Here is a 15,726-nt window from a genome sequence, read left to right as displayed (position 1 = left end):
CAGACAGACCATCACCAGCTCCTAGTACCTTCTGATTACAGTTTTACAAGTTTACGCAACATGCTTGGTGGACACGTCGTGTTTAATGAGAGATGGCTGTGTCTATTTTTACTGCCTCTGGGTTTGTCAGTGAGATTAGCAGCCTTGGCTTCCTTTGAGAGATTACTGCTCTAGTGCTGATGAAGTGCAAAGATCAACTGTGAACCATCATGAACCATCTTTTGAGCTACAAATTTATCTCATAATTTGTGACAAAAAATGTCCTTTCTTTTATAGCTGTTTTTTTTTTAGTTCACTCAAAATATTGCTAAACAGGAACGAGAGCTAATAAGAACCAGTTTGCTATATTAATGTGAAATGTAAGCTATTTTAGTATTTAGTGATCCTTTCCTATGTTTAATCCTACACACTTCTTGCTCTTTGTATGCCTGTCTCTCTCTGTCTTCTCATCTGTCACGGCTGCTGATAATTGTGGTGAGATTACACAGCACATTGTGGGAACAGCACCTGCAGCTGCACCAGAGGTGCTGGACGCTCAGCTGGGTCTGGTCTCCTGGTCTCCTGGTCTCCTGGTCCCCTGGTCTCCTGGTCCCCTGGTCTCCTGCTTTTCATATCATCATAATCTGTGTGCTACATTATGTGCAACTGCATTGGGACACAATACACACAATAGTCCATAATACTGACCTGGGTTAAAATATAGTTTCATATATATATATAGTTTGAAAATTATTTACAAATAAAAAGTATAAAAGTTGTGATTGAATGAGTATTCACCCCGTGGCTGTGAAATTAGTCCTGGTGCCAGAAGTCACATAATTAGTTGAACAGAGTTCCCCTGTGTGCAAGTAAAGTGTCACGTGATCGCAATACACATGCACCTGTTTCTGGAGGAGCACAGAGTTTGTTATCCCGTGTTCATGACCAACTGGAACGTTTACGACTTCCGGGTAGGAAAGATCTGTTTGAATGGCTCTCCAACTCGTAATTCCTACTTGGAAAAATTCAGAGTTTTTCGAGAGCCGACGTCACTTCAACATGACGACGCTCATAATGAAAAGTAAGAACAAGAAATGACAGCGTGACTTAAGGTTTTCAAGCAGTCTTTTGAATTTCTGTTTATATTTAAAATCTCTAAATACGGGGTGATAATTGGATCATTGAAATGTTCATTTGTTTTCTGCAGATTTCTGATCAAACTGCTTCCATGTAATTTTTGGTACTATTAACAGTGAATTATCACATCCACTTTAAAAACAAATTCAGCACTAATCAAACACCACTTTCATTCCAGTTTTTGTAGGCAGCATTAGAGAACATACTTAAATAAATAAACAGCATCATGAAGACCAAGGAGTGATCAAAAACAAGTCTGGGATAACGTTCTGGAAAAGTGTCACTCTGGTGTTGGTTAGAATAAGATTCCTATGGAAAAACGTTAAATCCGTTATTGAAACGTTGCGTGAATACGGCATGACTGCAGCTCTTTCCTGAGGAGACCATCCACCAAATGGAAGTGACTTTTGGAGTAAATAATTTTGCAACTACACTGGTGGCCAAAACATTTTCCAACAAAGTCGTTAGTTATTTCCCAAACTATAAACTAACTAGTAGTCTAATTTAAACCACTGCGTTCCTGACCAGGCAGTTACTAAGGATGAATGAATGGATGTTGTAAATACATCACAAGGCGATGTTCATGAACATGGTCTTTCTTTGTCCTGCAAGCTTCATATCTGCTCGGACAAATGTCTAAAGCTCCAGCATGCATTTTTTGTATTTTGTTGCATATTGGACCATAGTGTACATTTGTGCACCTCATATATGTGTCTACATTTGTATCTGTTTAAAACACATTATCTGTTCAAGCAGAATAATATATTAGTATTTGATAACATCCCTAATTTGTTCTATAGTTACTCTGTGGCAGTGTGTGTGTGTGTGTGTGTGTGTGTGTGTGGAATATGAATATTGATGGGATGTTCTATATTGGCTCAGAGTTATGTGATCTTTCTTCCATGTTTCTCTGCCTCTCCATCTCGCCATCTCTTGTCTGAGCTCTGAACCCTCCTCAGAACTTAGGAGAATACCACAGTAGCATGTTTCCATAGTTACCACATCAGTGAGTGGGAGATACTGTATAGATTCCCACACCGGGGTTTCAAGAGCTGTTTTAGTGAAAGATTAGCCCAAGTGGGCCTGTAAAGCTAAAACCCAAATGCTAATATAGAGGTTGAACTCCCACATCACTACAAAGTCTTGCTTCTGCAGCATGCACAAGGTTCTCCAGGCCTAAATTTTAGGCTCGATCACATCCATTTATGGAGAAATATGTTTCAAACACTTCAGTGATTTCCTCCCAGAGATATGACGAGGTGGGATTCACTGTACTGCAAGTAATCAGACGCTCAAACGCTCACGCACACACACACACATACACACACACAGCATCTCTTCACGTCATTCTGGACATCAATGACTTCATTAAATCCATTTACACCACAATGATTCCGATCATTACAGCTTACGTGCCCCACCTCCACTCTATCGCATTTATGGTTTTGAGGCATTTATGTATTTTGCTTTTCAGATCCATTTCCTTGAAAAAAAAAAATCTAACCAAAGGCTTATCAGTCATCAAGGCATGAAGCCGAAGAGCAGTCCGAGCCCAAGCCACAGTGGATAATTAGAGCAAAACTACTAATGCTGCTGTAATAAGAACGTTTCCCCAGGGACACCCAAAGCCATTATCGCTGTATAATTGTCTTTTATTTTTAGTGAGGTACAACTTTTTGGTGTAGGGCAGAACACACTCACCTCCATGCTAGGACTTAAGCATGAACAACTGACACCCTGTAGACACGCCATGATGAAGCAGGTGGCACAGATTCAGCCTCGCTCTGTGGAAATCTTTCAGGAGGAATGTATTCATGAAATTAAAATGAGCAGAAAGATTCAACATTGCTATCATCTCATACATAATCATGTATATCCAGATTCCAGAACAACTCCTGCAGGGAAATCACCAAACTGTGCTGGACTCCGGAGATGTGATTCCTTAATGTTCTAGGATCTAGGTTAATCAAGACAGGTCTAGTTAAACAGTTATACTTAATCTTTACCATTGATTACTCTGATGTAATTGGGATAACTAGGAATTATTTTCACTTAACATTAGGTTAAAATAGGGTTTGTGCTGGAACTGAGTGCTCGTTAAATAGAATAACAGTTGCATAGTACCTACTGTTAAATGTCATGCTGACCCATAAAGTGTGTTTTTATATGATAGAAAGTCTGAAAATTGACATTGCTGCAATTTTTTAAAAAGTAGGAAATTAAAAATCTCCTTCAAACATGCTGTTTTACTGATACTAACATTGAACATATGACAGACAAATGTTATTACATCATAAAATATAAGAGCCTATGGTGGTCCAACATGCAAATGAGGGCCATGTAACACCAGGGAGAGGGAGTAGCCATATATTCATAGATACTGATTTTTTTTGCTGATGGTATATATGGAGGTTTTGGGTGAGTTTAACGATGTTTAACCTTCTTGTTGTTGGGGTAAGGTATGATTAATGAGGGTGTTTTCCTGAACTGTCGTTTCCTGCTTACAAATGTAGCATGTGAATTCATTAATCAGAAAAAAATGAATAGGAGTACTATTATAAGAGGCCCATCTTTCCATGGCCATCAATCAAGAAAGTCTATATAGTATATACACACACACACTCACACATACATACACATATATATATATATATATATATATATATATATATATATATATATATACATATATATATATATATATATATATATATATATATATATACACACACACAGTATATTAACAAATATATAATATATCTAATGTAACAGATAAAGGTTCAGTCTTTTTGCATGTGATATTCTAATGAATACAAATACATGAACATGTGTAGCTGATTTTAGGTCGTTGTTCTCGCTCAGACACGCTTGAAAAGTGGAAGCCCTGAGCAGAGCTGGTGATTTATTATCACCTCGCATCACTGGAGCACCACAATAAAAAAACAGCAGTGAGATGGACTAGGGATCAAAACGAGTTTGTCCTTGAAAATGAAACATAACAGAGCCGAGCTCGCCGATACCCCCCACCCATTCAGTCGCTCTCTGCAGAATACCATCAAACAATAGACGTACAGTTACTCTACCTTCTCTCTTCATTCTCCTGCCTGACCTCACAAAAGCACCATTCACGCTGCTGTGATGAGTGGGATTGTTCCTCTTCTCCATGTTCCACATAAATGGGAGTTTGAGGAACAACCAGAAAGCTAATGTTCTCACTCTTTTCACAAATCATAGGAGAATCGTCTTTTTTCAGAGAGCACTTTCTCTTTGCAGCAGTGCTTAAGCTTTTAGCTGTTAAAACACAACACCGGTGACGGGTTCATGAGTTCCTTCCTTATTGTGATTAGTTAATTCAATTTGTCTTGAATATTTCCAGATATTATATAGAAAGCAGATTAACCGAGACAGATAATCAGACATTCTGCTAAAAGGACAGAGTGAAACATCTTCTCTGACTTTATTTAATTTGTAAAAGCTTTAGATATCTGCCAGTTTCTGAAGAAAACACACCCATGTGCACGCAAGTTCATATCACTTGGCTTTATATCCTGTGCTTATATCTTTGAACAGTGACCCTAAATCACACCAACTATATACACTCACTAATATGATATCCTGCAGGATCTATAATACACAGATATTCACAAGGATCTTCTCAAATGGATCAACTACACTGTATTTCAGAAAGCCAGTATTAATGATGAGCCAGTTCGTGTTATTCATCCCCACTCCATTCAGTCAGATTAGTGTCTTTCAGACCAATTTCTCCAATAAGCTGTGTCTCAGACCAGGGCTACCTCTCACAGAACAACCTTGTTTAGATAGAGGAACAGAGCTAACTGATTACAGGTCATCGTTCTACCTCTGACACGCTTGAATTAAGCAACAGCTGCATCACTGTCTTGTAAAAAAAAAAAGTGCAGAACCACAAATGGTGACCTATTTAAATCCAGAACTAGCTGTATCTCAAATGCTAGCAATGAAAAGAGTACGATAGCTCTGAAGGTTGTGAAATCATTTTCCTTGTGCTGCTAGGGAACAGTGAACCCTAACAACAGTAGCAACAATGGAGAAGCTTCAAGATCTAATTTACCTTTTCACGTCCATTTGGTTTTATGTGAAGAGACATAAAAAAGCCACAAGTTTCCAGGATCTCCATTATATTCAGCAGGATTGTTATTAGACACTACTGCTGAAGATTTCTGTGCCATACTGTCCACTAAGCCTTGCTCCAAACTGCATACCGTCTTACAAAACGCTGTTTTTCTATATGAACAAACAAATTGTGGCATAGTATTTTGACATACTCTTTAGTAAGGTAGTAGGTGTTTTAGTCCTAGTATATTTTAAAAATGTCTATTGTCTGACTTTGATGATTTTATAGTGACTGAATAGACCAATCAATGATCTGCACTATTTCTAGCTCCACCCCTATTATTTAAACTCAGCATGAAGAGTACGCACATTCAACACATTCAGTACTTAATTACGTTATGAATTATTTCTCTCCCAATGTTTAATCACTGTCAATTCCCATCTACATGCTCTCCCTGTCACATGACAGCTACCAAATGGAGGGTGACACGAAAATTTTGTTCATGCTGCGTCACATGGCAGTTCGGAGGAAAGCACTAACCACCCTCTTAAGCATGCATGAGCTCATGGAAACTTAGGACTGGCTAGCGTTGCTTTGATTGACAAGGGAAAAAGAAACACTGTCCCTCCCACCCAGAACACAGACCCAGTTTCACTCTCTTAGACTCTGACATGAATGGCTGTCACTTTTGGGATTCAAACTCATGATCTCCTAACCATAAGTCAAATGGTTTTCTCTTGTGCCCTGTGATCATGGATTTCTAACCATGGCACACTGCACCTTCCAGTGGAACCATAGTATTAGACACGACTGAAAAGCAGACAGTAAAACATTAGTATAATTGTGGGTGGAACTGACTAGATGATTCAATAATCTACTGCATCTCTGATCATATCTTCGTATTATCTCACAGGATGATCGATGCATCACACTGTCTTCTCATAACTTGTTTTACCCTAGTGATCTCTTCACCACAGCAGACCTGTTTGTGTTTAATGAATTATTTTGTAGTTCAAGTGCCCTTCCTCCACGGATCTAATAAGGTGAAGAGAAGAGAGAGAGAGAGTGAGTGTGTGTGTGTGTGTGTCTGTGTGTGTGTGTGTGAGCGTGTTCACCGAGTAGCTGATCAAAGTGCCGAACCACGTGCCTCCATTTTAGTGGAAATCAGCTACAATGCAGCAGCTGTGTCAGTGAGAGTCAAACCATCTGTGAATATTTGCATCTGAAAGACCTGGTCCATCTTATGTCGCATCACACACACTTCAAAATACACACAAGACTGCATGAAACACATGCACACACACACACACACACACATAGGTCACATAGGTCAAGATCATGGGTTAAGAGTGGTCAGATAATAACAGTAACTTTAGCACAGGTATGATTATTGTCTGTGCAGAGTTTTGCATGTTCTCCACGTGGGAACAAGATTCCTATCTTTATTCCAATCTTTCTCCAAGTGGGCTTCCTCGGGGTTCTTCAAATTCCTCCCACTGACCAAAAACATGCCGGTACATGTGATGAACCAGCATCCCATCCTGGGCATGTTAAACCCAGTGTTCCTGGGATAGGTTCTGGATCCACTATGACCTTGACCTGGATGAAGTGCTTACTGATGATGAATGAATGAGAATCATTTCAGGAATGTAGCAGTGGGGGTAAAACTATAAGGACAAATGCCTTATTACCCTGTAAAGAAATGTGATTGTAAGCTTAAATAATATCTTTCTAGTTACATCTTAAAAATATTTTGTTTTTTTAATCCGTGCCTGGAGCCCTAAGGCGTTGTGGTGGGCGTGGGTCAGCGTGGTGCAGGTTCGTGGGCTGATAGGGCGGAATTGTTGTAGGACAGAATTGGTGCTTAGTATTGTTTGCCATTAATTTTCTAATCATGTTCTTCTTACATAATGTCATATGGCACATCTTTTTATTTTATAACTAACCTATTCTGGCCTCTTCTTCATATAGGTGTTTAATGTGAGCTTATGAAAGCCTTGAAATGTTTTTTGTAATCTAAAGAACTACATTTTTTATTTCTACGTGTTTCATTTTGAATTATTACTTTAAACATTGTATCCTATAATATATGAAATGTAAATATAGCTTTATCCACTATCATCCAGCAAGCCTCAGAGAGAGAAATCTGCCTCTTCCACTTTATTACACTTTTAGAAAAATGGCCCCTGGCATTATTTTATTTTATTTCATTTCATTTCATTGTAAACTAAAGCCATGCTGCAGCACACAGATGTTGATTTGGAAAGCATGTTTCTACGTCTGTGCCAAAGCTCACCACACAAAATGAGCTGAATGTGTAATGATTGAAAAAATTTGGGAGTGTTTTCTTTTTAGGCCAGGCGAAAAAAAAAGTAGATCACCAACTTGGTTTGTGGGTCAGACTGTTATAAACTTGACATGAAAGTGGAATTGACAGACAGAAAAAGGAGTGTATTAAAAAAAAGGGTTTGAGCAGCGTCTTGCAGGATGAAATGAAATGAGTTGTAAGAGCATGGACAATAGATGATGGTGCCGTGATGGGAGGCGCATTGATTTCATGGATTTTTTCTTCATTTGTTTGGTGGCTTTGTGTCTGAGGAATACACTTTTAACAGCAACCGCCATCACCACGGCAAGCTCTCATGCATGTGGCAAAATCTACACATGCCTGTTTTTGTCACATCAGCTATCACACATCAGCTATCACACAACTGAAAAACAGCCGACTCCACCCTGCCTTAAAGAGGCACACTGCAAACAAAGATCTCTTTTATAAAGAGACAAATATTCAGATAATCAGCGTGCCACTAACCGTCTCTTCATCTATAAGTTTCTGCTGTGGATGTGGATGCTGTCTAGACTTTAGCTGTCATAATGACAAAAAATACAGACTCAGATGATCTTTCTTGGAAGGATGTAAATTACAAACATGACTCCTCCACAGGCAGCTTCTTCATTTCTGATCATTAGCCTGTTTGGGTGGAAAATGGTCTTTCGGGTCTTTTTTAAAGGCTGCAGTTGCTTTTCACTCTTACCTATAAGGGCTATATTCACTTTTTTTTTTTTACCAAGTGTAAATCAAATGAATTGTTTGACTGTTCTTGGAAAAGGAGTCGTCAAGCTGGTTATTTCTCGTTTAGTTAATAGATTAGTTTGCTACTATAAAAAAAACTATTAAGAAATCAGAACTTGTGTTAAATATTAGATAGAAACGCTAAATAATACAGGATGACCGAAAAGTCAGGAACCAATGGAATTATGTTGAGCAAAATTTGCAAAATCATGATACAGCGTAGAGTGTAAGAGTGAACATATAGAGCGTGTGCTGTAAATAATAAATACAAAAATGAAGTTTATGTAGTTTGACTCTCATTGGTTCCTGACTTTTCCAGAATAATATTCAGATAATCAGTGTGCCACTAATGGTCTCTTGATCGATAGGTTTCTGCTGTGGATGGAGATGCTGTCTAGACTTTAGCTTTCTGAACAGAGTTTGTCATCATGACAAAGAATACAGACCCAGACGATCTTTCCGGGTAGGATCCACTCGTAGCAAATAAAGCATAAGTGAAAATAATAAAAGGAAAATACTATGAGTGTTACAGATGAGTGTCATGCAGCTCCAGGGTCTCTGGTTTGATCCTGAAATCCGGGAGTTTCACATGATCTCCCTGTGTCCCTGTGGGTTTCCTCCGGGTTCTCCGGTTTCCTCCTCCCTCCCAAAAACACGCCAGTAGGTGGACGGGCGATGCTAGGTGTGAATGTGTGTGTGAGTGTGTGTGTGTGTGAACTGGTGTGGTCCATCCAGCGTGTATTCCCAAATCATGTCCTGTCTTCCCGGGACAGGATCCCTTTCTGAACTGTTACTGAAGATACACCAAAGCATTCCTGGCAAAACTCTGAACTTTTATACAAAGCAAACTGGCAATAGTGTACCATGTTGGTTTAAAGAAAAGAGAGAGAGAAAGAGAGAGAGAGAGAGAGAGAGAGAGAGAGAGAGAGAGAGAGAGATCCACCACATTTTTAACGTTCCTTTTAGATTTGCATCCTTTCACCTGTCCACATGGCGGACCAGAAAAAAAAAAAAAAAGAAACCCAAAAGAAACAAAAAAACTACATTTCCCATGGACAGGCGCGGTGAGAGAAAAAGTGGGCGGAGCTCCGCGGCTCGTGGAGGCAGGAGAGTGAGCGGCGGCGCGGCGGAGCGGCGGGGACACAAACTGAGCCGTGAGACGAGACGCCGCGCTTTTCAACTGGACTCTTTTATTGCCTTGTCGCCTGCCATGGACTTACAGAGTGGAGAAAAGTGTCGGGACTTCGTCTGCCCCTGAGCGAGCTGCGCTTCGGCTGGTGCTCCGACTCCGACTCTGACTCTGTTCTTCTCCATCCGCGGGAGGTAAAAGTTCAGCACTCAGCTGATGCAGTAGTGTCAGTCGCTCGCGCCGCTGTGCGCACGAGCAGCAAGCGCGAGCCCCGGAGCCTGGAAGTCAGCTGTGATTGTAGCGAGATGTTTATTAATGATGCTGGAAGATGGCATGATGGAGCTGCGCATTCTGTGCATCTTCACGGGCTTTTCTTTCATCTCGGTCACTCAGATAACATTTTAGAGGCTGTAGTTGTTGTTTTAATGGGTTCTGAGGCTCTGCACAGGGATGACCATTGAGAAAGTTCGTTTAAGTTGGTTTAGATTAAATAATAATAATAATAATAATAATAATAATAATAATAATAATTAAACGCCAGCGCGCGAGCCCAGTTCTGATGCTCTGTGTTGAAATTAAGTAGCACTGCTGATTTATTTATTTTTTGTTATTTTTACTCGAGCTTGAGTGAGTAAACATTACAAGTATGAAGAAGTGCAACCCTTGATTTTTCTTTTTCTTTCTGCGCGAGCCCTCTTTGGGTTGTGCGGGTGATGGAGTGGATGTAAATCCTGCTCTAGGCTCGGGTCCAGGGCTGCATCCCTCTCTGAGTGGGTGTCAGGGATGCATGTGGTTTGGGTTTGAGCTCGTCGCAGGAGCATCTCATTCAGCGTGCTGTGTGATGATGGAGAATGTGAGCTGTGCTGAAACGGAAGTGTTGGCATGGTGATTGCAGCGCGTGCCGTTGATCAAACAGCTGCCTTAAAAAAAAAAACTCAAAGAGCGTTGTGTGTGTGTTTGTGTTTGTGTATGTGTGTGTGTGTGTGTGTGTGTGTGTGTTTGGTCCCCCCCATTTTTCCGCTCAACACCATGGTTCAGCTTCAGCACATGTGAACATCTCCACCAAACCCACTCATTTATTTGAGTTGACTGCGCCTTGTTCATCCTGAGACCAGAAGACTACCTGTTGCAGATGACTTGTAGACATCAGATCCCAACAAGTCAACACGCACGGTTATTAGAAAGGCTGGAGAAAGATAAGAAGATAATTTGTTAGTTGATTTCAGTGGTGTTCGGAGCTCTCAGGGGAATTCTCCTGCCTTGCTCCCGGTGTTCCCGGGATGCGCTCCGGATCCGGTGCCTCCCTGACCAGGATCAAACTCTGACTGAACATGATGATATTATTGGTCGCTTAAAAGGGTTGTAACACTTTTTTTTCTACTCGGTACACAGTTAAAGCTTTCCACAACACCTGTGTAAAGACAAGATGTATATTTGCAGATGTTCAGATTGAAACAGTGGCACTAGTGTTCTGGTCCAGCACTTTGTTCATTCATTCATTCATTCGTTGGTTGATCATCGGTAAGAGCTATCCTCGTCAGGGTTGTGGTGGATCCGGAGCCTGTCCTGGGAATGCTGGATGTGAGGTGGGAATACACCCTGGGTAACACTCATTGGTGCTTAGCGTAACCAATCCTGCCGCATGCATGCTTCTGGGAGGTAGGAGGAAACCAGGGAACCCGGGTGAAACCTTTACGGACACGGAGAGAACATGCATTAACCCGAGCTCGGGATCGAACTGGGGACCCTGGAGCTGTTACGCTGCCCTCAGTGGCCCTTTCCACTTTTTAACAACTTTAAATATTGTGATATACAGCATGTACCGTAAAAAGGCCTTCAAGTATCGTGATATGATATTTTTTGCCACATCACCCTAACCCTAATTCTGTATGGTTTATGACCGTTGATTAAGCTGTCTGTGGGCTGCATGTCTGTGGCTGAGAGTAACTGTTGAATTGTGCGTCTAGCGTCCTCCCATTTCCTCCTGTGCAGAAGGGGAATTAAAAAAAAAACATTCACAATGTGTTCAAGGGGGACTGTTTACGGTTGTGCAATCTTGAACTGTGAAGTGAACGTGTTAACCTTTGCATTCTGAATTTCTGGCCTAGTAATTATTCCTGCATCCACTTCCTGCTCGAGAGCTGTGGGTTGGAAAGTCTCTGCCTTTTTGCGTCTTGTAACTTTCCTTAAAATGAAAGTTGCCACTGTTAGAACAATGTTGATAAACTCTAATCGTATTGCCTCTACATTTTGATCAGTCTTCCTCGGCCGTTAATCAGGTCGGGTGAGGCCGGGTTCCCCACAGCAGCCCCCCGACTTTGACAGTGAACAGACCTTGAGTTCTGTGCGAGTTCTCTAAAACTAGGCCACCTCAAAAGGGAAGGTAGTGATGTTCTAGATTTTATCCCTGCAGTCCAGTGTGCTCTCGCTGGAAAAGCCGTGGATCGTCATAACCTACTTATGACCACTCATTTGCATGATCGTACGCTCACTCGCTACCTTAGTGGTCATGAGACCCGTACACTCTATTGCATTCTTTTTTATTAAACTGGCACACTGGGGAGGGGAACTTGCATGACCTGTTTGAATTTTATACTTGTATAAATAAATTTCTGCCATTGTTTTTCTCTTTCATCTAATAGGCGGACCTAAAAGCTGAGAAAAATGTCAGACAAGATGTCTAGTTTTCTCCATATTGGGGACATCTGCTCCCTGTACGCGGAGGGCTCCACCAATGGCTTCATCAGCACCCTGGGGTATGTTCTGTCTCTTTCTTTGTTCTCAAGTGCTGTCCTGCTTTTCTTCCTCTGAAATCAACCCAAACGGTGGCAGTGGCTCAGTAGATTAGGGCTATGCACCAGGATTTTATTTTTAGCCAGAGAAGTGCTGGTTTACATCCCTATTGGGAGTTTTGCATCTGCCTCGGAGAATCGCAGATCACAGTATCTCAGGCATGTTTTTCACCTGCTACAATATAAATATTTTAATTATTGGCTTCCACAGTTAATCAGACATAATCAGCTGTGATGTTGGGGAGCTCAGCTAAATTTAGCTAAGTGGATATCATTAGATATTGTTTTTCTTTTCTTTTTTCTTTCTTTCTTTTTTTTTTCTTTTAAATATTTCCCTGACAATTCTTTTGTAGATGAGAAAACTAAAAATAGCTAGTCAATGTAGGCTAGATCTACAGTAATTTCAAACTGTGGTGTAATTTTTTTTCTTCTAATTATGTTAATTTAAGGAATTCACTGCATATAAGAAGAATCCTCTCATTTCTCATTCATTTGGTGGAGTATAGACTTACACTTTGAAAGATTTTATGCTCAGGTTATTTAAAATAATAAGCTGAAAAATAACATTTAACTGCACACATGATGATAAATGATCATCATTTCAATATTGAGCGAAGTAGTCATTGTTGTCATTTCAGCATTATTGTGCAGCCCTAGGGTAGAAGACCACTCCGAGATGTGAATGTGGTTTATAAGGATATTTTAGGATGATAAGAACTTTCACATTATGTTGTAAATAATTAAAGAGATGTGTGTCAATGCACTTATCAAGGTATACAGTAGATCTTTTGTGCTTTCCTTAATCTTTTATTTTATGACCATATCACCTGTATCTAAGGAAAACATGACTCATGAGATGATGATGATGATGATGTTAACTCATTATGGTTAATTGTGCGACTGTAAAAGGCCTGCGCTTGTGTCTGCGCTTGTGTTAGTGCTTGCGTTCTTGACTGAACCGAAATCTCAGCTTTAGTGCCTTTTCTTCCCTCCAAGCTGAAGACACCTTCCCATTGGGCCTAATCACACCCTGCCACGTGGAGTTGCTCAGATCCACCCCTTTACCAGTCTGAGGCATGTCTCAATGACCCCTCTGGCACACACACACTCACTCATGTACACAGCACTGCCTCATGTCACTCCTCAATGATAACTAAACTATGTGTGTGGATTCGAAGAACTACGGCTTAACAGCACTCATTTGTCAAGACGACACACCTAGTGATTTTGCCCAGTAATCATTTCTCTCCCTCTTTTGTGTGTGTGTGTGTGAGAGAGAGAGAGAGAGAGAGAGAGAGAGAGGAGCTAGAACTGGAGCTATATTTAGAGCTGCGTGGCTCTGTCTCTGTGCCATTGACTGACCTCACACAAGACAGGCAGTAATGAGCCACCTGGCCTGCGACTCTGCCAGTAGAGCGAAGCGTGGGTGTGTGTAGGTGTACATGTGTGTCCATGCTTATGTGTTGGTCATCCGTGTGTGATTGCTGTGGGATGAGAGAGAGAGAGAGAGATAGACGTCAGCAACTTCTGTTTGTGATTTGCACTATGGGTGGTATGGAAGCCACACAACAGCCAGAGCAAGTGGCTTAAGAAACTGTAGCTGCCTTAACCAGATGATCAAGTGACCAGAGTTGGTGCAGGATAGTGTGTGTGTGTGTGTGTGTGTGTGTGTGTGTTTTCACTGTTTATATTGCTAACCCCTCAGTGTCATGTTCACACCATGAAACAGGCGTTAGTGATGATTAGAAGCCTCGGTCCTGGCTTTCACTATGCTGTGTTTGGTGTTATGTGCCTCATGTAAATGTTGCCATAGTGACAGCATCACATACTGCACATACAGCAGATAGCTGACGTGCTGGTAGCCACAAGAAAATCGCACAATGAACAAGTACAGCCAGTTATATCGCATCTACATTTTTAGTATTAGGTTATCATTTGTCAAATACTGTTATCAGTGACTTGCTAGGTAGCTAACCTATTTAGCAGACATATTGATTCTTTAATAAATAATAAAAGTACATTAATACATTCAAGTCACAGCAGACAATATTTTGACTGTAGACCGTAACAACACACGACAGACCGTGCTGTTATACGAAAATAATGCTCGCCGGGGGGTGTGATGTGACACAACGCACAAGCCGAGTGCATTATTTTTGTATAGCAGCACAGTGTGGAGTGTGTTATTCTGCTTATACCACAGCAATTTGCCAAAATTACAAAGTTTAATTTATTAATAAATGAAACGTCGTGCATTTTAAAGGTTTATATTCAGATTTAATGTTGTGGAACTTCCACAAGACAAGTTAGTTCCTGTTCTCATTTATGTTATAGCTGTGATAAACAGTCGTCCCCTCACCGGCCTCGCTCTTTTTCTCTCTTTCTCTCTCTTGCTCAGGTTACAGAGAAACTGTAAAGCATAATCTGCTCTGTCCTGAAGACTCTCCTGTGCTGATAAACTTCATAAAGCACCATGACTGTTACAAAGCACTAATCCTTGTGACTCCTTTCATAAATGTTAAATAAACGTCTCCTAACAAAAAATCGTCACCACTTCAACAATTATACTGTTTCCTGTGTTAAACAGCACACTTTTAAATCCGTTTATTATCAGTTTGTATTTATTTTTTAAAAATGTTAGAAGAAAATCACGATACCTGCGATGAAGTGTGGAAATTGTGACGTCATGGTGATATCGATATCACATCATCAAGCCCTGCTTGTCCTATAACAGCCCTACAGTTATTTCATGTAAGAGGTGGAATGAGAGGTATTTCTGCAGAAAGTCTCACTCGACTGTTTGATATTATGAGCCAGAAATGAAAACCACCGTCAAGTAATAACTGTAAACTATTTTCAACCTGTCATTAAACTGAAATATTACATTTTCCAGACTACATTTTTCAGATTTTCTCTCAGCTGCAGATTTCTCCCCAGTCTTTAGTAGTGCCTCATACAGTAAATGTATTCATGCTACTTGTGTCTGCAGCGTTTGTATGTCTGTAACGTGTGTATTTTTTTTATCTGATTGCAGCCTAGTGGACGACCGCTGTGTTGTTCAACCAGAAGCTGGAGATCTTAACAGCCCTCCTAAGAAGTTCCGCGGTAAGACCCACCTCTCTTTCTTAATTTTCTAATTCCACTCCTTCTCTCTCTCACTCTCTTACTCGCATCCTCTTCCACGCATATTTTGCATTCATTTCTAGTTCGCAGTTTTACACCTGTTGCAGCTGCTTTGGGGCTGTTTTTTTCTGTCCTCTTTCTCTCCATCTCTCTCTCTCTCTCGCGCTCTCTCTCTCTCTCTCTCTCTCTCTCTGTCTTCCATGCATTTGTTTTCTTTCATCTACGCTCCATAGAAAAGGCTGGTGCGTAAGTAGTATGTCATAACAAAAGGTTTATAAGTGGTGGAGCTGCAGATACACAGCTACAGCTTGCTCATACCCATCTGCTGCTGTTACCTCATTAGTCTTACAGTGTCTGCAGGATACATTTGGTACTGGGTATATAATACACTTTTTTT

General features: G+C 40.7%; 1 protein-coding gene across 13 annotated transcripts in view; it reads left to right on the top strand.

Moving 5' to 3' along the window:
- The first annotated feature begins 9,378 nt into the window (after positions 1 to 9,378).
- itpr1b (inositol 1,4,5-trisphosphate receptor, type 1b) overlaps positions 9,379 to 15,726 on the top strand; it is a 110,808-nt gene continuing 104,460 nt past the window's right edge. For 12 of the 13 annotated variants that reach the window (XM_026935790.3, XM_053226942.1, XM_026935789.3 and 9 more), the window contains exons 1-3: positions 9,380 to 9,608; positions 12,057 to 12,170; positions 15,241 to 15,311. In XM_026935790.3, coding sequence (XP_026791591.1) covers positions 12,079 to 12,170; positions 15,241 to 15,311 — 163 coding nt within the window. In that variant the 5' untranslated portion in view covers positions 9,380 to 9,608; positions 12,057 to 12,078. Of the gene's footprint in view, positions 9,609 to 12,056; positions 12,171 to 15,240; positions 15,312 to 15,726 lie in introns of all 13 variants that reach the window. The other variant, XM_026935780.3, reaches the window with a different exon arrangement.

This window comes from Pangasianodon hypophthalmus, chromosome 20, assembly GCF_027358585.1.
Source record: "Pangasianodon hypophthalmus isolate fPanHyp1 chromosome 20, fPanHyp1.pri, whole genome shotgun sequence".
Classification (NCBI taxonomy): domain Eukaryota; kingdom Metazoa; phylum Chordata; class Actinopteri; order Siluriformes; family Pangasiidae; genus Pangasianodon; species Pangasianodon hypophthalmus.
This window is presented reverse-complemented; position numbering and strand designations above follow the sequence as displayed.